Source organism: Vanessa cardui, chromosome 25 (genome assembly GCF_905220365.1).
Source record: "Vanessa cardui chromosome 25, ilVanCard2.1, whole genome shotgun sequence".
In the NCBI taxonomy this organism is placed as follows: domain Eukaryota; kingdom Metazoa; phylum Arthropoda; class Insecta; order Lepidoptera; family Nymphalidae; genus Vanessa; species Vanessa cardui.
This window is the reverse complement of record NC_061147.1, coordinates 9,476,041-9,496,552: the sequence shown is the minus strand read 5'-3', so window position 1 is coordinate 9,496,552 and position 20,512 is coordinate 9,476,041. Positions and strand designations below refer to the sequence as shown.

At 36.3% G+C, this 20,512-nt stretch overlaps 2 protein-coding genes across 2 annotated transcripts; both read right to left on the bottom strand.

Annotated features, from left to right (window-relative positions):
• Window positions 1-6,609: 6,609 nt before the first annotated feature.
• Window positions 6,610-7,429, bottom strand: LOC124540391. The gene is made up of 2 exons (XM_047117893.1): window positions 6,864-7,429; window positions 6,610-6,820 (listed from the first exon to the last, which is right to left on the bottom strand). The coding sequence occupies exons 1-2, from the start codon at window positions 7,427-7,429 to the stop codon at window positions 6,610-6,612; spliced, it is 777 nt and encodes a 258-aa protein (XP_046973849.1).
• Window positions 7,430-10,339: 2,910 nt separating this feature from the next.
• Window positions 10,340-20,182, bottom strand: LOC124540390. Its single transcript, XM_047117892.1, has 4 exons — window positions 20,053-20,182; window positions 19,576-19,887; window positions 18,960-19,141; window positions 10,340-10,402 (listed from the first exon to the last, which is right to left on the bottom strand). Exons 1-4 carry the CDS (start codon window positions 20,180-20,182, stop codon window positions 10,340-10,342), a joined length of 687 nt encoding a protein of 228 aa, XP_046973848.1.
• Between the last annotated feature and the right edge of the window lie 330 nt (window positions 20,183-20,512).

The following is a 20,512-nucleotide window of genomic DNA, read 5'->3' as shown; positions in this document are numbered from 1 at the left end:
ATATTCACGGACTTGACAAGAGTGACGAAACAGTCACCGTGACAAAAATCACCAGTGCGCGCTGGTTCTAAGAATTCACTTCATGAGATATGAACTCGGGAAATGTTGAAATTCGACTTACGGTGATATGCGATTTAGGTACGTGTGTCTTAGAAATATTATACTCTTAACAGTCAAAGTCGCTTAACACATTTTGACACTACACGCTCGTTTTGTTGTGAGTTTCGAGTTTCTTATAATATAATAGCTCTACCGATTCTGATTGACACAAATCGTATCTACGAAACACAAAAATGCTTTTCAAACACGCCTATTTGTTTTTTTGGCCACTTGATGGTAAGTGGTCACCATCACCCATAGACAATGACGCTTTTATTAGTACTGTTATTTGGCGGTAGAATAACTGATGAGTGGGGGGTACCTAACCAGACGGGCTTGCACAAAGCTTTACTACCAAGTACGTAGGTCATAAGAATATTGGTAGTTTATTGATTACAGTGAGTTTATACACCTACATGTGCACTATAGTTTATTTATCCAAAGTTTCGTAAAAATTGCGACTTGGTCAAGATACTTTCATCATCAGCCCGTACCCGTCCACTGCTGGACATAGGCCTCTTCAAGTGCACGCCACTGTGTCTTTCTCCGGCTACTCGCATCCAGCTCCTGCCTGCCGCCTTGCGTATATCGTCACAAGATGTCGAATCGTCGTTGGGATGTAAGGGGGCGCAATCTACACCTTAGTGCCCCAAGTCAACCTCACCTGCCCGTGGTGCATCCTGCCGACCAGCAAACGAGGCTCTGGCGACCGACAGATGGCGGTATAACCATCAACAAAATAGGCGTAGCCAAATACCACAGGCCGGTAGCAGCGTCACCGGTACGAGTAGCTACGTCCTGCGATCGCCAACCCACCTCCCCAGCGTGGCGATTATGGGCAGTTCCTTCATCTGCAGCAGACAAGATACTTTAGGAAGACATAATACAGAAGATCCAAACAGGATATCTGTACAGTTCCAAAGTAAGTCTTGATACTTTGTGGGTGAGTGTTAGTTGTAAGTGCTAGTTTGAAAATTCATTAACACAGTATCCTATAAGTTGACTTATCTAAAAATGTACACAATAGTTTCCTGCAAAATTGTTTTAAATATATACAAAAGTAATCGAGATAAAACATACAAACATAAATTATTCAATCAGCTGGGCCGTGGGCTATGTTATTAATTATTCAAAATGCACACGCATTGTTCACAGAGAATAATTATGAAGCTATTTCAAGCTAACTTAATCAACAGGTTCATATATTTTCCACAAAATTTTACATACGATATATATATACGTTTATTGGGTAATAATAATACACTGCATGGTGGTAGGTTAGGTGGTAGGTTCAGCCACCAAGGTGCCACCTACTCATCATAAAAAAAAATCAAAATATACTTTATTCAAGTAGGCTGTTACAAGTACTTTTGAATCATCATTTAACAACTATATTAAGTGAAGCTACAAACGGTTCGGCAAGTAAGTTTTACTGAGAACTTTAGTTACTCTTTCTCAATATTTTAAAATGCAGTTATATTAGTTAACTACAATTAAATATACAGTATGTAGTATATCTGCTGCTACTTCCAGAGTCAATAAGCATTATTTCGACGCGTTTGTTTTGAAAAATATACCATTTTTGCCAAAGTATTTTTACACATGTATTAATATATATATTATTGCCAATAGGTATAATCGGTACTGTTGAAACCCGGACACCCCAAGCCTCACTTGTCAAGAAATGAACAATAGTTTGCTGTACTTTTTCTCTATATGTTTAATATCAGTTTGTAAAGCCACAGAGTAAATTACATTGAAACCTTTTGTTTCTTCAATACCTGTAATAGAGAACGAACTTATTAACGACTGACATCCATTGTTTACATGGGAGACAAACCACAAACTGGGCCGGCTGTGGTAAGACCATCTACATCGGTATTGTGAGAAGTGAATAAGCATTCTTTGTAATAGTTCCGTCTCTAATTATAATTACAATCACTTAGTCATCCTTCAACAACAACAACAACAGCCTGTAAATTCCCACTGCAGGGCTAAAGGCCTCCTCTCCCATTGAGGAGAAGGTTTGGAACATATTCCATCACGCTGTTCCAATGCGGGTTGGTGGAATATTTTATTTACAAATTTCTATGAAATTTGTCACATGCAGGTTTCCTCACGATGTTTTCCCTCACCGCTGAGCACGAAATGAATTATAAAGACAAATTAAGCACATGGATGGACAGCGGTGCTTGCCTGGGTTTGAACCTGCAATCATCGGTTAAAATGCAAACGTTGTAACCACTGGGCCATCTCGACTCGATCTATCCTTCAAATCAGAACGAAATATTTAAAGGCAGGTAACGCACCTGCAAGCCCCCAATACCTTAGGTGGTGGTAATCACTATCCATCAGATGAGCCTCCAATTCGTTTGGCCCCTATAACATAAAATAAATGTGACCAAAAATGTGACCAAATCACGCTTCATAGATTTTAAAGCAGTTAGATGACTAGAGACGAGTTTACATTTAAGTTATGATTTAATAAGGTAAGGAATAGATATGGTAGGCAGGCTCCTCGATTTATATTCCATTAGTGGACAAAGGTTCCTTTTTATATGACGGAGGATTTGGAGTTTATCCCATCACGCTCGTCCATTTATAGTTGGATCTAAACGTTAAAATATTCTAGATGTCGTTTCAAAGTTTCCATATCACATATGTTATTAAAATAGCTTGTATTTATACGCTTGATACTCGGTTAAGATCAACAGCAAAAACAATAGCCTCTCAACTTCCCACTGCTGGGCTAAGGCCTCCACTCCCATGAAGGAGAAGGTTTGGAAAATATTCCACCACGCTGTTCCAATGCGGGTTGGTGGAATTCATATTCACAGATGCAGGTTTCCTCACGATGTTTTCCTTCACCACCGAGCACGAGATGAATTATAAACACAAATTAAGCACATGAATATTCAGTGGTGCTTACCTGGGTTCGAACCCGTCATCAGTTAAGATGCACGCGTTCTCGTCACTGGGCCATCTCAGCTTAGGTTAAGATCAATGTACCATTTTATCAAAAAGGCTCAAGATTCAACTGCTTGCAGATAGCAAGTAGAATAACTTACCTTTTAGAGTCAAATCAGTCCAGCTCAGTAAGGCATAGATGTAAATCTTCTCGACGGAAACGTTTCCCTTCGAAACGTTACATAAAAGATATTGCACTGCAATTCAATCTTAAAATTTTACTTTCTCAGCGTCGAAAGAAATTTAACTCCAATAATGCTGTAACTTATTACTAGAGATAAATGCAAAACTTTACTTCAGATATGCAACAACAACAACAGCCTTTCCCACTACTGGGCCTCCTTTCCCGTCGAGGAGAAAGTTTGTAACATATTTCACCGCGCTATTCCAATGCGGGTTGGTGCAATATAAATGTGGCAGAATATCAATTAAATTATACACATGCAGGTTTCCTCACAATGTTTTCCTTCACCGTTGAGCACGAGATGAATTATAAAGACAAATTAAGCACATATATATAGCTTGCCAGGGTTTGAACCCGAAATCATCGGTTAAGATGTGATGTTTAACCACTGGGCCACCTCTGCTCAAACTTAACTTCAGATATATTTAATTTTAAAACATTGAACACAGAAAAATCGTATTATAATTTGACCTTGACATTTTGCACTCAATACATAAATCATTCCATATTTAAAGCTGACAGCGTCTCCTCAGAAAAAGGGCATAAAGGTATATCCACCCAGCATTCTCCGTATGCAGAACAATTCACGTCTGTGTTTCTACATCTCGCTAACAACACTTACAAGTACCTTTCCTTGTGCGGAGCTCATTTGCGCACTCACTAATTGCTGGCTTTGTTATTATTGTTTAATTAAGTCAGTTGAGACGCGAAAAATAATGACTCCATTGTATTTGGTGCCGCAGTGACCTGGATTCGTTGGAATCGTACAAGTGCTAACTGATTTTGTTTTGTTATGGAAATAAGGCACGGTTCAAATTTAACTAGATTCTTAATAGGGTTTTTGCCAATTTTCATTTAACGTGTTATATGCGGAGAAAGTATTATATAACTTAATATTAATATACACAAAATTTTCATAGCAATATTTTAAATTAGATATGAAATGAATTATCTCTTGATTGTAAATAATAATTAATTTTTTTTTAGAATTGAAGATGTCCGAGGAGCAATTAGAATACCACTGATTCTCATTTCTGAGTTTTTCTTATTTTTTTAAATAATAGCGCATCTCTTTTTAATAGTAACTACTGAGTTCTGTACTGAGTTCATTTCGGTAGAATCTACATTACGAACGGGTAGTAACTTCACTTAATTTAATCGTTAAATGACGATTCATCAGTTCTTATAAAAGTCTACTTGATTTTACTACAGTTTACCCCTGCAATAAAGATTAATGCTTGTACTATAAGTGGGGATGACAATAGCCCTAGGGGTAAAAAAATGGAACCTTTTACCATTGACCTGACCGTAAACTATTGCACTATTGATGCATGATTTGATAGAAGCTTTATGTCAAATTTTTAATTAATAACTTAACTCACTACCATAAGGTGATGGGATACAACTGCAACACATCAGAAAAGTCTCTGAACGCAGGACCAGTGGACCGACGTGCTTTCGAGGCACGGAAGTGTGAACACTCCCAATTTTCAAACTGCAGGATGCTACGGAGAATTTATTGCAAACTCAATAGATTTTAACTCTGGACCTCGTAGCCAGCCACTAGACAATCAAGGCATTCAATAGTATCACAATCACTACATAGTAACTAGACAGACAAGACATTGAACAGCATCACTACATAGTATAAAATAAAATCGCTTTCACTGTCCCATTTATCCCTATGTATGCGTAAATCTTTAAAACCACTCAACGAATTTTGATGCGGTTTTATTAATAGGTGGAGTGATTCAAGAGGAAATAGGTGGAGTGATTCAAGAGGAACGTTTTTGTATATAATGTATGAACAATAAAATAAATAAACACTGATAATTTCAGAAGCTGATAATGTTATTTCGTAAATAAACAAATTCTGTGGTACATTTAGTATCAGCTTTTCATCCGAGCAACGCCGAGGCGATTAATAAAACACTATTAGGATAATACGAAATCAAAACTTTAAATGAAATAGATATTAGCATTTAATAATATTAAAATAAATTTAATCTTGCTCGCTGTATGGAATAAAACCTAGTCATTTGAATTAACAGATTCCATTTTGTATCCTCGAGCTATTAGTCTCCATTTCTTGCACAAATTTCTTAACGAGTTCAAGTTATTTTAACTTAAATAATGTTCTTTCTTTGTTTTATATTAAGAAATTTATAAGAAGAACAATTGTTTTATATTTGAGCCATTTATTGTGTAACTATTGTAAATTATATTCGGATTTGGGATATGATTTTGGCTAAGATAGTCCAATTGCTGAAACTGGTAAATCTCAAGCAAAGATTGCTGGTTCGAATACGGAAATAATACTTTCGTTTATGTTTATAACCCATCTTCTGCTCCAAGACGATGAAAAACATTTTTTTATGGTATCGGTTGGCAGACGAGCATATGGGCCACCTGATGGTAAGTCACCATCACCCATAGGCAATGATACTGTAAGAAATATTAACTATTCCTTACATCGTCAATGCGCCACTAACCTGGGGAACTAAGATGCTATGTCTCTTGTGCCTGTAGCTACACTGGCTCACTCACCCTTCAAACCGGAACACAACAACTGCGTACTGTTGTGTAGCGGTGGAATATCTGATGAGTGGGTAGTACCAACCCAGGTGGGCTTGCACAAAGCCCTTCCACCAAGTAAATAGTAACCTTGTAAGATCTCATGTTAATGAAATGAAATTCGGCCTTAGAACAACTTTTTGGAACATGTTCCAAACCAATCAGTTCAGATAAAAAACTGGGAAGGCTTTTGCCCAGTTTATTTGCTATTTTTATTAAAAGCTAAATAAAATAGTTATAATAGCGAAGATGATTAAAACAATTTTTACTAAGGATGAACGAGGATTAGAAGGATTGTATAGTTTTATATTAAATTACTTGTGGTCATTATTGTGATCAACTTAAGCGCTCAGTAAAGAATATTTTGATTTTCATTGCATTCTTTTGATTCAGATAGGTTTTTACAATCATGTTTGAATCGACATTTTGTTGTTTAAAAGTAAAACTGGTTCAGAGTGTACATTCTACCGAGAACTGTTAAGAAAATAAGTAGTTATTGTTTTTAAATATTTGAAAAACAGTTTTATATCGGTTAAATAAATTTTACATAAAATGTCTGTGGTTGGTTTACACTACACTAGAAATGAAAGTCACATACTTGTATAATGTCTATATTACAAGTCCACATATAAAGTCAGAAGGCACACATAGTTTTATAGTACATTAATACACAAGCACAAGAATTAGGAACATAAGCACAGATGGGAAAGCAGTTGAAATTATAAAGATGAGAAGAAAATAAGTATGAAATTATGAGAGCAGTCTTAAGCGTATAGGAATAAAGTCTAAGTTTGCTTAGCAAAGTTATTAGCGAGCGCGAGCGGGTCAAGCGTATGAAAGCCGTCGGCGAACTGACGCGTTGTTTTGCGAGTTGCGTAGACAAAGGATTGTCCGATCGGCGCGTGCGGCTCGCAAGTGGTGCTTAAGACGTTGCTTCTTGGGCCGCCAAGAATGTGGACAAAATAGTCCCACATCACTCCCCCGCTGAGACCGTTACTACGGGCGATAATATTGTGGGAAGTGAACTTTTCTACCTGACCGGGTAGAATTTACATTAGGTTGCTGTTCAGTTCCGGTATCGCTGTCTGACTTAATTGTATAAGCTGGCTTGAGACGATCAATGGACACAGTTATTTTCTTATTTTTAACTAATATCTGGAAAGTCTTTTGTCCTCTTTTAATGACTTGGTATGGTCCAGTATAAGGAGGTTGTAAGCTTTTACGTAAAGCGTCTTGCCGTAAAAATACTTGGTCTGCAGTGTCTAAATCTCTGAAAACGAAACGTTTTTTTGGAGTATGGTGAGCTGCTGGAACGGGTCTAATTTGAGCGGCGAATGACCTTAATCTCGAGATGTAGTCGCTTATATCCGTTATGCTGTTACAATTGTCAGCGAAAAATTGACCAGGTAAACGGAGAGTTTCACCATAAAGCATTTCTGCTGCGGATGACTGGATGTCTTCCTTGTATGCACTGCGTATACCCAATAATACGAGAGGTAGATATTCAGTCCAGTATTGATTTGTGTGACACATAATAGCTGCTTTTAATTGTCTATGGAATCGCTCGATGATTCCATTTGCGGCTGGATGATAAGCGGTGGTCATTTTATGCTGAGATCCCGTTAGTAGTGCGAGTGACTTGAAAAGGCTGGACTCGAATTGCCTACCGCGGTCCGTGGTTATACTTTGTGGACAACCAAACCTACAAGTACATTAATACACAAGCACAAGAATTAGGAACATAAGCACAGATAGGAAAGCAGATGAAATTATAAAGATGAGAAGAAAATAAGTATGAAATTATGAGAGCAGCCTTAAGCGTATAGGAATAAAGTCTAAGTTTGCTTAGCAAAGTTATTAGCGAGCGCGAGCGGGTCAAGCGTATGAAAGCCGTCGGCGAACTGACGCGTTGTTTTGCGAGTTGCGTAGACAAAGGATTGTCCGATCGGCGCGTGCGGCTCGCGAGTGGTGCTTAAGACGTTGCTTCTTGGGCCGCTAAGAATGTGGACAAAATAGTCCCACATGTCCTACTCGAAGCTAGAGCCATTAATGTTTTTTAACAAACGATTTGTATTTATGCATAGGCACAGTTAAAAATATCTGCAGAATTTTATTATTGTAACGAATACCTTGCCCAAATGGTAACTGAGTCCCGGGAGAAAACCTTCTTCTTAAGTGTCATCTTAAACTGGACACGTGAGGCCCAACCTCACTTGTCCATGGCCCCTGAGTCACGACCTAACCGAAAAGGACACTAGCCTAACCGTCATTAAACTAAGACAAAGCCGCGAGCAGAAACTCGTAATGATATATTGCATTAATAGTTGCCCGCGGCTGCGCTCGCGTTTTAGGACGTTGATCGTCATGTGTTAGGCAAAAAAGCCTATGTCCTTTCTTGGATTTAATGCTTTCTTCATACCAATTTCATTAAATTTGTTTCAGCGGTTTGGTCGTGAAAGAGCGCCAGACAGACAGAGTTAATTTCACATTTATAATATTAATAAATGTAGCGTATTTAGGTTCTATGCCTGTATTGAAACGTCAATAATTTATCCATGGTATGATTTTGACGTATGACGTACTTCACTTCTCGTGTAGGCCGCGGAAGAGTCGTGATGGCCCAGTTAGAACGCGTGCATCTTAACCGATGATTGCGGGTTCAAACCCAGGCAAGCACCGCTGATTCATGTGCTTAATTTGTCTTTATAATTCATCTCGTGCTCAGCGGTGAAGGAAAACATCGTGAGGAAACCTGCATGTGACACATTGGAACAGCGTGGTGGAATATGTTCCAAACCTTCTCCTCATAGGGAGAGGAGGCCTTTAGCCCAGCAGTGGGAATTTACAGCTGCTGTTGTAGGCGGTAGCGCGTGCAATGTGAGTGCGCCGCGCTTCGAAATTAATTAGTGTAACGGACTATTATTCCTTCTCCTATAACATCACCCATCCCACTCGAAGACCAAGGGAGCGCTCCCAAGAAGAAGAAAGTGTCTTCAAAACCAAGAGCCCAGAATTCGAAGTAATAACTCCCCTTCTTAATCAACTAAAATATACAGTCCACTTATCTCTCGCGTGCACAATATCCATCCATCCATCCATCAGCCCATTTCCGTCCACTGCTGGACACAGGCCTCTTCAATTGCATGCCACCGAGATCGTTCTTGGGCTACTCGCATCCAGCTCCTGCCACCGTCTTGCGTAAGTCGTCACACCACCGTGCCCAATAAATAATATAGATTTAACAATGAAAACCACGTGGTACCTGTCAAACTTGTATAGCGTAACACAAACGTTAATCCCACAGTAACGCTACCTTAACTTACGAGCAAATGGGAAATCTTATTACGTTAATATTACTGCGGAGCCGTTCTGTTAGAGCTCACATCGGTTCAAAGTCGTGAAATTGAAAACCGACTTAAGGTATTTTTCTGTTTTGAAGCGTATATATTAAATGTTATAATTATTATAACAATTTTCACGTTCTCATATTTAAAAATAGGACGTGAGATTCGATTTTTTTTTTAGAATAATACCATTGCATAGGTGGTAGGGCTTTGTGCAAGCCCGTCTGGGTAGGTACCACCCACTCATCAGTTATTCTACCACCAAATAACAGTACTCAGTATTGTTGTGTTCCGGTTTGAAGGGTGGGTGAGTCAGTGTAACTACAGACACAAAGGACATAATATCTTAGTTCCTAAGGTTGGTGGCACATTGACGATGTAAGGAATAGTTAATATTTCTTACATCGTCATTCTCATTATTACAGGTGACAAAAACAAAAACTTTAAATATCACGTATTACAACGTCATTTATCACAAATTACATTATGATGCATAATATAAAATACATTTTTTTTTGCTCAGTGGTTAGACACGTACATCTTAACCGATGATCACGGGTTCAAATCCAAGCAATCACCGCTGAATTTTCATGTGCTTATTTTGTGTTTATAATTCATGACGTGCTCGGCGGCGGAGGAAAACATCGCGAGAAGACCTGCATGGGTCTAATTTCAACGAAATTCTACCACATTTGAGCAGTGTCGTGGAATAAGCTCCTAAACTTCTCAAAGGATAGGATAGGAAAGGATTTACCGCTGAGCACGAGATGAAGTAAAGACAAATTAAGCACATGAAACAGCGGTGCTTAGCTTTATTTAATTCTACACAAAATTATAATTCGAAAATTCAACAAAATATATATAATAAATAAGATGCAGATTAACCAAGTATAAAAAAAATAACAATCTGACTAATTATTGAGTATTTCGTGTGCTATTGTATTGTTGTGTGGACCCCCTACGGGTAAAAGCCTCTTCCAATTCCTTCCATCTTTCTCTATCCCTGACAGCAAACATCCATTCCTGGTCCTATCCACAATTACAGAATGTTAAAAAAATATTATTTTCAGTCAACAATATCTATGCATATAATAAAATTGGAGTGTCTGTTTTTAATATTTGAAAAACCGCTATACCTAATTAACATTTTTGGACAATTTTTGTCAGTCTATTAGTTCCCGTTAATCTCTGGAATAGCTAGACCGATTTTGATGGGACTGTCACTGGCAGATACCTGATGTAATAAAAAGTAAATTAGACTAATTTTATTTTAGAATTATATAGACAGCCTTATGACGAAATTCGTATAAACGAAATATTAATATCGTATTTGACGTTTTCCGGTGCGTTCAGAAATGGTATAAAGAATGATTATTATTAGTTAATCCTACTACTATTATAAAGGCGAAAGTTTGTATGTATGGATGTATGGATGTTTGTTACTCTTTCACGTAAAAACTACTGAATGGATTTGAATGAAACTTTACCACAATATAGCTTATACATCAGAATAACACATAGGCTACAATTTTTGAGGTTTATAATGTGAGGTCGTAAAAAAACACATTTTTTGCGCTTACATTGCAAACGCTGACTGAATCCTACAAGATAGTTCAAAACAATGTACTACAGTATTGTACAACTTAAAAAGGTCTGCAAAAAAGTCCGTGATGGTATATGTTTATCTCTTAGGAATAACCCACAATAACCATTTTTTATCCTTTACTTTGTATACGAGAAATAATGGCTTATTTACGAAGCGATTTTAAGCGATTACTAGACTAGACGGGACGAACCTGAAGTCCACGCGAACGAAGTCGCGGGCAAATGCTAGTAGACAATATAGATGTTTGAAAATCACAAAGTTTATAAAAAAATTATATGAAAAGTAAACTAAGTCGATATTTATCGAGCTAGATAAGTTCACGAAGGAAGATCCCTCGCGAACGAACAGATCGATATCGTATGACGTAAAGAGCACTCTATTTCGTTCAGCTGTGAACGTTGTGACGTCATATGTGTTTATGTATCATATTCCATATTTTTCAAAGCTGCGATAAATTGTAAAATTGTTGTTTATGTCAATATGCTGTTTAAATGTTCTAGGTAATTTTATGTCAAAAACAAAATTGACAAAAAAAGCGATTGTAGCGCTAAGTAGCGCTTACTTGCAGATTTACCGAGATTGTAAAAGAAATAAAACTAGTGATCATTGCAAATAATCGTATCGTTGCTTCCATTTTTAACCCCCGACGCAAAAACGACGGGTTGTTATAAGTTTGACGTGTCTGTGTGTGTGTGTGTGTGTGTGTCTGTCTGTACCACTCTAGCCGCCGAACGGATGAACCGATTTTGATTTAGTTTTTTTTGTTTGACAGTAGAAAATGTCGAGAGTGTTTTTACGTAAGTTTGATGAAAATTGTTCCAAGATGGCCGCCGCCACAAAATGACAGATTAGATATTTTTTTTAAACTCCATCAATATGGGTATCAAATGAAAGGGCTTGACTAGTAGAATACTATTAGATATGACAAATTTAAAATACAAAATGGCTGCTTCTACAAAATGGTGCTTTACATTTTTTTATTACAACTTGATCAATATGGGTATCAAATGAAAGGGCTTGACTAGTGAAATACTATTAGGTATTAAAAATTTAAAATCCAAGATGGCTGCCTCTACAAAATGGCGCTTTATGGATATATTGATATCATTTGATATTCATATCCATATCCATCCATTTAGACTTATAGCGAAACTATAAGCATAAGAGGGGTGTTATAAGTTTGACGTGTCTGTCTGTGTGTCTGTGTGTCTGTCTGTCTGTGGCATCATAGCTCCCGAACGAATGAACCGATTTCAATTTAGTTTTTTTGTATTATAGGTGTTTTACGGGCGAGTGTTCTTAGACATGTTTGATGAAAATCGGTTTAGCCGTTTAAAAGTTATGGGGGGTTATTGTGGGGAAGAAAAACCGAATGTCTGCAAATATGCTCAATTGGGGTATCAAATGAAATGTTATTAATGAAATGTTATAAAAAAAAAAAAAAAATTCGCGTTGGGGGACCGAGCGCTATTGTACAAAATAATAATAAGTGTTATATAAAAGATGAGATAGGTAAGCATGTGACACTAATTAATTAGGTGCGGTCCCCCAACGCGAAGTTTTTTTTTAAATATTAATACATACTTATGCATATAGGTACTTTAGGATTAATTTTCTTTTATTATTTTTTACTTTTTAAAGGTAGCTTATGTTTTTTGTGGCGGGGGTTTCTGAAATTTTTAATTTAATTTTTTATTAAAATTAGAGCTAATTATCACGATAGCAAGAAAGCGCGTTAGCTGTGCTAGCAACAGCTTGCTTTTTATTTTTCATAATATAATTAATTCAAAATAATGTCTCATTGTATATTCGACAAAAAGGTCGTTATTAAATATATATTAATACTAGCTGTGCCCGCAACTTTGTACGCTTTTTAATTTTACAAAAAAATATTATTGTAGCTTAAGTTACAAAAGTCCCGTCAAAATCGGTACAGCCATTTCAGAGATTACCCGGAACAAAAAGAGAGACAAAAATTGATAAAAATGTTATTTTGGTATTTGTACCGTGTACACATATGTATATATGCATTGAGTCAAAAAGGGTTATTTTAATATTACAAATAGACACTCCAATTTTATTATATGTATGGATAATAAATGTGAAAGTAACTCTGACTGTTATTTCGCGATCAAAGTGCTGAACCGAATTTGATGAAATTTGGTATGAAGCAAACGTGAACATAGGCTTCTTTTTTTCCTAGCACATGACAACCAACGCCCTAAAAAACGATCGAAGCCACGGGCGATTACTATCTTCAAGATATAGGTATTTAAAAATGTTTACTTTTATTACAGGTATTACAGGAACGGTACAAGGCGTAGTTTTTAAATCAGTTGAAACATTATTTTTGAATTTCGAACCCTAATGAATAGTTCCTAATATATTCTCGTATAGATCAACGTATACTGTACATATTATAGGCTGGAACAAACAAAGTTCAACGTCAGGGGTTAATTTTAAACTTCTCCCCCCAGAGACATGTTAGACATGCAGGAACAAAACTCTATCAAACATTTACGGAACTAATTCAAGAATACTTGAGGTGTGTTCATATTGAAACACGCTGTATAACGAGCACAGATTGGATTATGATACATTTTTAAGTAGACATTTTGTAAACTTCAAGCAAGTATATGTACCTATAAATAAACTGACATATACACTTACTACTTCATTGATTTAGTGGCTTCAAAGACACAGATCACAAAACCTTAGTTAAACTAGAGCCAATTAAAATTTATTCAGTTTCTTCTTTTAAAATATCGCAATAGTGGTTTAGATTATTAACATAAAAATTAACAACATTAAATGCTTAAATATATTTACAAATATGAACTAAAACTAGTTATTGTATAAATCTTGACCGCGTGGAATGGTGGCAAGAATGCTAGCAGCATTTCCCCGTTGAATCGCAATTCCGATCCTCTGGGCAAAAAACGAACCAGCCCTCATGTCACCAGTGGAGGCAATGAGGCGAGGTGTTATACTTTTGATGAAGCTTTTTGCACCAGTACTCCAAGATTTAGATTTGGATTTTTTTTTATGAAATAGGTGGCAAACGAGCAGGAGGCTCACCTGATGGAAAATGACTACCACCGCCCATGGACATCTGCAACACCAGGGGGCTTGCAGGTTCGTTGCCGGCCTTTAAGAAAGGATTACGCTCTTTTCTCGACTGGTCCCATGTCGTATCGGTTCGGAAAAACCGCCGGCGAAAGAGAGTCACTTCCAAATATTAGAAATGGTATAAACGATCGATGCCTTCAGGCAGAGGTGCATTCACCTCTGATATGAGATAATATGGCACAACAGAGTTCATTTATTTTCCCACACCCAATTGTGAGTCTTTTCTCTTTGATAAGACTTGATAACGTCCAAGGTGGTCATATTAGGTCAAGAGGATATTGTCAACAGTTTGGGTAATGCTTACTTTAAAAGGGCCTCGACTGATCATTATGTGACCATTCTTTTTTAAGAATATTTCATTATGTTTAAAGAGAAAATAATGACACTAATATCTTCAACAAATAATAAATAGGTTATATTCAATCTGAAACTATGTTCCAAAATAATATTGACCTAAATACAAACTGCCTTCAAGGAGGAATTTATTAACTTGTGTACATATATTTTTTATGTTCAGAATTTTGTCATATATTTTTCGATTTGGAATAGTCATTTTATGTGAAGGAGGGTATACATTCCAATTGTTGTTATTTAAATTCGAAAACAGGTACCGAACCTGAGGGCGAAAATTACGGTATGATCCACCAACCCAAGCGAAATAGGCTCTAAATCTCCAGTGAAAAAGGGGCTTAAGCCCTACAGGGAGATATACATATATCTAAAGAACAGCCTACTAAAAATAAAAAAACTGTCATGGTCTTTGTAAAAACCCACCTGGATAAAATACAATACTTGGATAGGTACCACCCACTCATGAAATATGCAACTGGCAAATTGCTATACTTATTATAATATTAGAATATTTACTTGCTTGAGGGCTTTGTGCAAGCCCGCCTGAGTAGGTACCACCCACTCATCAGATATTCTACCGCTAAACAACAGTACGCTGTCTTGTTGTGTTCTGGTCTGAAGGATGAGTGGGCCAGTGTCACTATAGGCACAAGGGACATAGCATCTTGGTTCCCAAGGTTGGTAGCGCATTGAAGATGTAAGGAATAGTTAATATTTCTTACAGATTCATTGTCTATGGGTGATGGTGACCACTTACCATCAGGTGTCACATAAGCTCATCCGCCAACCAAACCCAAAAAAAATGTTGTGTTCTAGTTTGAAAGGTAAGCCAGTTTAACTCACAGGCACACGGTACATACTTGGTACTCAGTACTCGGTTCCCAAGGCGAGTGTATAAGTGACGTAGGAAATAATAAAGCTTACAGGGCCTATTTCTGTAAGCGATGGTGATCACTCAAAATTTGCTACATCTATTTCCATTTATACTCAATATGCCAAAAAAGACCAGACCTGAGTTTCTTTCCCCAGTTCTTCTTAGTTCAGATTACTATCTTTCCCAACCCGGTGGTAGCGTTTTATTTGATTATCAATAGGTAAGTATAATGCTTTCTTATTGAATAAAGTAATTTGAGTTTGATCTGCTGTCAGTTACAAAAAAATAAATACAAAACAATAATTGTTCCAAGCCTTTCCCCCTTCTTCTATTAAAAAATAATGTTTTTTTTTTTTTTTGTTTAAGATCTTTTATTCCATAGAACGAATAAACGGAAATTGTGGAGTCAGAAATAAATGGTTCGCAATACAGGCGCGAATTTGACGCGAAACGTTATTTTTTAGAACGATTGAATTTCAATTCTAAATTTGAAAAGCCAAATATTATATGATCAAACGAACTTCTCAAGTGAAGTTCGATCATTATTATATGAGTTGTTTCATTCGAAGATATAATTAACTAGGTAGTCCTTCTAACCTACAAGGTAACGTCGCATATTTAAGAGATTTTTTTTTTTTTTTTACTGTGGTACATAATAAAAAATAATTTTTCGTGTACCTACATTATTTCCTTCATCGTTACTGCGCTCAGTATTAGCCTCATTCTTTAAAGTATTTATTTTTGCAAAACTTGTGGGCTTTGGGAGGGAGGGAATCTATATCTTCGAATGAAACAACTCATATAATAATGATCGAACTTCACTTGAGAAGTTCGTTTGATCATATATTATATTTCGTTGTTTCATTCTTCAGATATAATTAACTAGGTAGATGTTTAGAGATGTTCAAGTTTTGCTCATTTTTATCACAATGAAACCACAATTAATAAATTAATATCATTATTTATTATTATTAGTTTCTCACAATGTTATTGTAATTTAAATAATTTAATTATTATTGGGTAGTAATAAAGACCTTGCAAAGCTGTCACGATTCTCTATTGGTCGATCGTAAAACTTAGCAAACGTTTCCGAATCGGTGGTCCAGCCCGCCGTTTTACGGATGACCTCCACGGAAATTCCCGCAGCACGAGCAGCTGATGTAGCAGCATGCCTTGTACTATGTGCACTAAATACTGACATATCTATACCACATAAATCCATAGTTTGTTTAATCCAACGACCGATAGTTTGAGACGTAACAGCTTTGTGAGGTCTTTTCAAAGTAATAAACAAGTTATCTATATTACTTGGTCTTAAATGTTTAGTCCTTTCTATATAATCAACTAAAGTCCTAGCCGGACAAATGCTTGGTTTTTCTAAAAAATAAGGCAATATAAGAATTGGTTGATTTTTTCCTGCTCCTGATGTTTTGATTATATCGAGGATATAAATTCTTATTTCACTTTGAAATAATTTAATATTATTTATTTTTATTAATGAAAATGTTTGCAACCTATGCGCAGTACACAGCGCTAAAAGTATGACAAGTTTTTTCGTAAGCTTTTCCGAAGTAAGGGTTTGATTAGGGTACCAATTTTCTATAGTATTTAATACTACTTGTGGGTCCCAACTATGTCTATATTTAGGTTCACTAGGTCTTAGTCTATAAGCACCTTTCAACATTCGGGAAATACACTCGTCTTTTCCTATATTATTACCCAGAAGTAAGGACAATGCCGAGCGATGACAGTTAAGAGATCCATAGGAATCACCTTTATGGTACTGATCTGTTATGAATGACATGACAACATGAACCAAGGGATCCATAGGATTAAACTTATTCATGATACAAAAATTCCACCATAGTTTGTAAGTAACGTTATACTGCCGTATAGTGTTGTCTGATAATGACGCATAAACAAGATCTAATGCTTGGTTGGGAACGCCCCGCCTGGAGAATGCGAGCCGCAAAGTATGGCAGCTCCCAGGGTAGGCTGTAGGCTCTGTCCTTGCTTCTGTAACCTGTCATCATATAAAATACCATTGTTAATAAATAAAATTTCAGATTTTTGTAATTTTTGCAATAATGGAAACCAAGGCTGGGAGGGCCAGTAAGGAAATACTAGAATCCCGGTGGATTTATCGTGAACGATTTTCTCTAAACATTTTAAAATCAATGTAAAGGGTGGAAAAGCATAGAAATATAAATTACTCCAATTGACCGTAAATGCATCAACATTTACTGCTTCAGGGTCAGGTTTCCATGATATGTAATCTTTGCATTTGGTATTGGTGCGAGAAGCAAACAGATCTATTTGAGGTTGTCCAAACTTATTAATTATTTTAGCAAAGGCAATTGGTGATAGTTCAAATTCAATATCATAAATTATTCTCCTTGATTCTTGGTCAGCTTCTTTATTATCCTTCGTATTTATATAAGATGCAAATAATCAAAGTTTGCGTTTTTCGCACCATTGCCAAATAATTTTAGTCAAATTATTGAGATGTGGGTATTGTATCCCACCTAAGCGATTTATATAGCTAATAGCAGTAATATTATCTACCCGTAGGAGTATATTACAGTTACTTTTCGTTTTTGCAAAACATTTTAAACCAAACAAAACCGCAAGTAATTCTAAATAATTAATATGAAATACTTTTTCACTATCTTTCCAAAGTCCATTTGCTCGTTGATTATTGCAAAATACACCCCAGCCAGATCTAGAGGCGTCGGTAAAAATTTCTAGCTCATAATTTCTTATTTTTAACGGACAGAATGTTTGATAAACATTTTGTTTCCACCATAACAAGTCTGGTATGATTACCTTAGAAAGTTTAATCTTAGTGTCATAATTTTGTGATTTTTTAAGTAAAAGATATTTCTGTCTTTCGAATACTTTTGTGTATAACCACCCGTATCTAACAGCTGGACATGCAGCTGTCAGTACTCCAATGAATTGAGCAAATTCACGTATAGAACATGTGGGTAATTGTAAATATTTCTCAACTAATCTCACTATGTTCCTTCGCTTTTCTATTGGTAATGAAATTGACATATTTAATGTATTAAAAGTAAAACCCAAAAATTTACAACTTTGTTGAGGTTCGATACAACTTTTTTGATAATTTATAACAAAACCTAAGCATTCAAGTACCTGCATAGTAACTTTTACATTGTTCAAGCAATCTACGTAATCTACACCAATACACAATATGTCGTCTAGATATATTACAGACGTATGTCCCTGTCTTCGTAAATAGCTCATTACCTCTTTCATAATTTTAGTAAATATTCTTGGCCCCACTGATAAACCATAAGGCATGCCTTTAAATTCGTACATATTTATTTCTGAATTTTTATTTTTAAAAATAAATCTGAGATATTTGCGATAACTTTGTGCGACAGGAACTAAAAGATAAGATTCTTTTAAATCAATTGTTGCAAGAAATCCACCTTTACTTATTAATTTTGCCGCTGTTCTGTAATCTTCCATTTTAAAATGAATTTGAGGTATAAATTTATTAAAAGATTTTAAATTCAAAATAAACCGTTTTTGTCCATTTTGTTTCGGTGCCAAAAATATTTTAGAAATGTATTGGTCTCGTCTCGTTAAACATAATGAAATAGCGCCTAGCTCTAATAATTTATCAATTGCTATTTGTATGTTTTGTTGATCAGCGTCGTTAAAACTACTATATGGAGTTGAAACTTGAGTTACGTGACTAAGAAGAGGTATTGAGATACCATCGCGAATCCATTTTAAAATAACATGATTGGTTGTAACTTTTAACCAACAATTATAAAATAATTGTAAACGACCAGCATGTACCTCTATGGATATCGGTGCGGCTGATGAGTGCGTTGCTTGCTCGAGTGGTTGGGTCGTGGTGGCAGTGCTGTGCCCGTAGGGAGCGTTCGACGTATCGTTGCCGTCGTCGAAGCTCGCATCCGTGATCCTGTGCGCCCCCCCCCCCTGTTCGATGGGAACCGGGGAGGGCCCGACCAGTTTCCCTGTCGAGGTCGTGTAGCGACGGAAGGAGGTTTCGAGGGAGCAATATTCTTCTTTATTGACAAACCTTGTTTTTCTATAGTCTTGGCTGCTTTGATCTTCTCCGAAAGGTTATTACCAAAAAGTGTTTCATCTCTTTCATTATTATCAATAATATTTAAAATTGACTTGTCTAAACTAGGCGATAGTAATATAATTCTAGTATCACTATCCTGATAGTGCAAGTCTGACAAAATACGAATTGCATCCGAGAGTATTTTGATGGCTTTAATTTTATCCTCATCCGTTAATAGCAATGTCACTGCTCTGTTAATACTTGTTATACCCACGCCTAATTGTTGTTGATAATTTTCTAATTTTTTGTCACGTTGTCTTAGAGAATCAGTAATTGCGGCTGAAATTTCAGCGTTCAACGATGGAGCTTTCAATAACTTACAGTTACTCGGTATTGAATAAGATGTCACAAGTTTTTCGCGGACATCCTTAGGTAGGCCTCTACGTAATATAGGAAGCCACCTTAGGGCTAAGTCATGGTGAATATCTTCACCGTATTGAGGTACTTCATTAATAGCATCTCCTAGCGCTTGCAAATACTCAGGCGTCAAGTTTGCTGATTCTCCGTGTAATTCGCCGTCCGAGGTGGGTAGATCGAGAATTGTATTTGTTCTCAAATCCGAGACTTCTGTTTGAACCTCTGGGGATTCAGAATGTGGCAGAATATTTTCAGTTGCTACGGGCACCTCAACATCTGCAACATAATGAGTTCGATATTGAACAAATTCTCTACTTGATTTTGACTCTCGGCCAACATTCAAGTATGCATTCCTTCGTTTAACTCTCGGCTAAACTCAGGATGAAAAGACATCATAATGACTCTGGATTATTCATATTGCAGATAAAATATAAGGCTTACCTGAATTATCGTCAGATGAGTCGGATTGAATGATTATACGACGTTTATTGCGTCGGTTACATTTTTCTTCCAACTTCTTAATTTTTTCTTTGTAATATATAATTTTATCGAGACTTTTTCGTTTCGGCATTATGTCCTTGTAATGATAAACTTTCTGATATTTGAAGAGCGCATGCGATCGTTACCTCGCATGAAAAAAGAATGAGGCTAATACTGAGCGCAGTAACGATGAAGGAAATAATGTAGGTACACGAAAAATTATTTTTTATTATGTACCACAGTAAAAAAAAAAAAAAAATCTCTTAAATATGCGACGTTACCTTGTAGGTTAGAAGGACTACCTAGTTAATTATATCTGAAGAATGAAACAACGAAATATAATTTCCATTATAAGTGTGCATGTGTTTTAACGTTTACTTAACATTAACATGGAGAAGTTCCATTTCAGTTCAAACTTCCC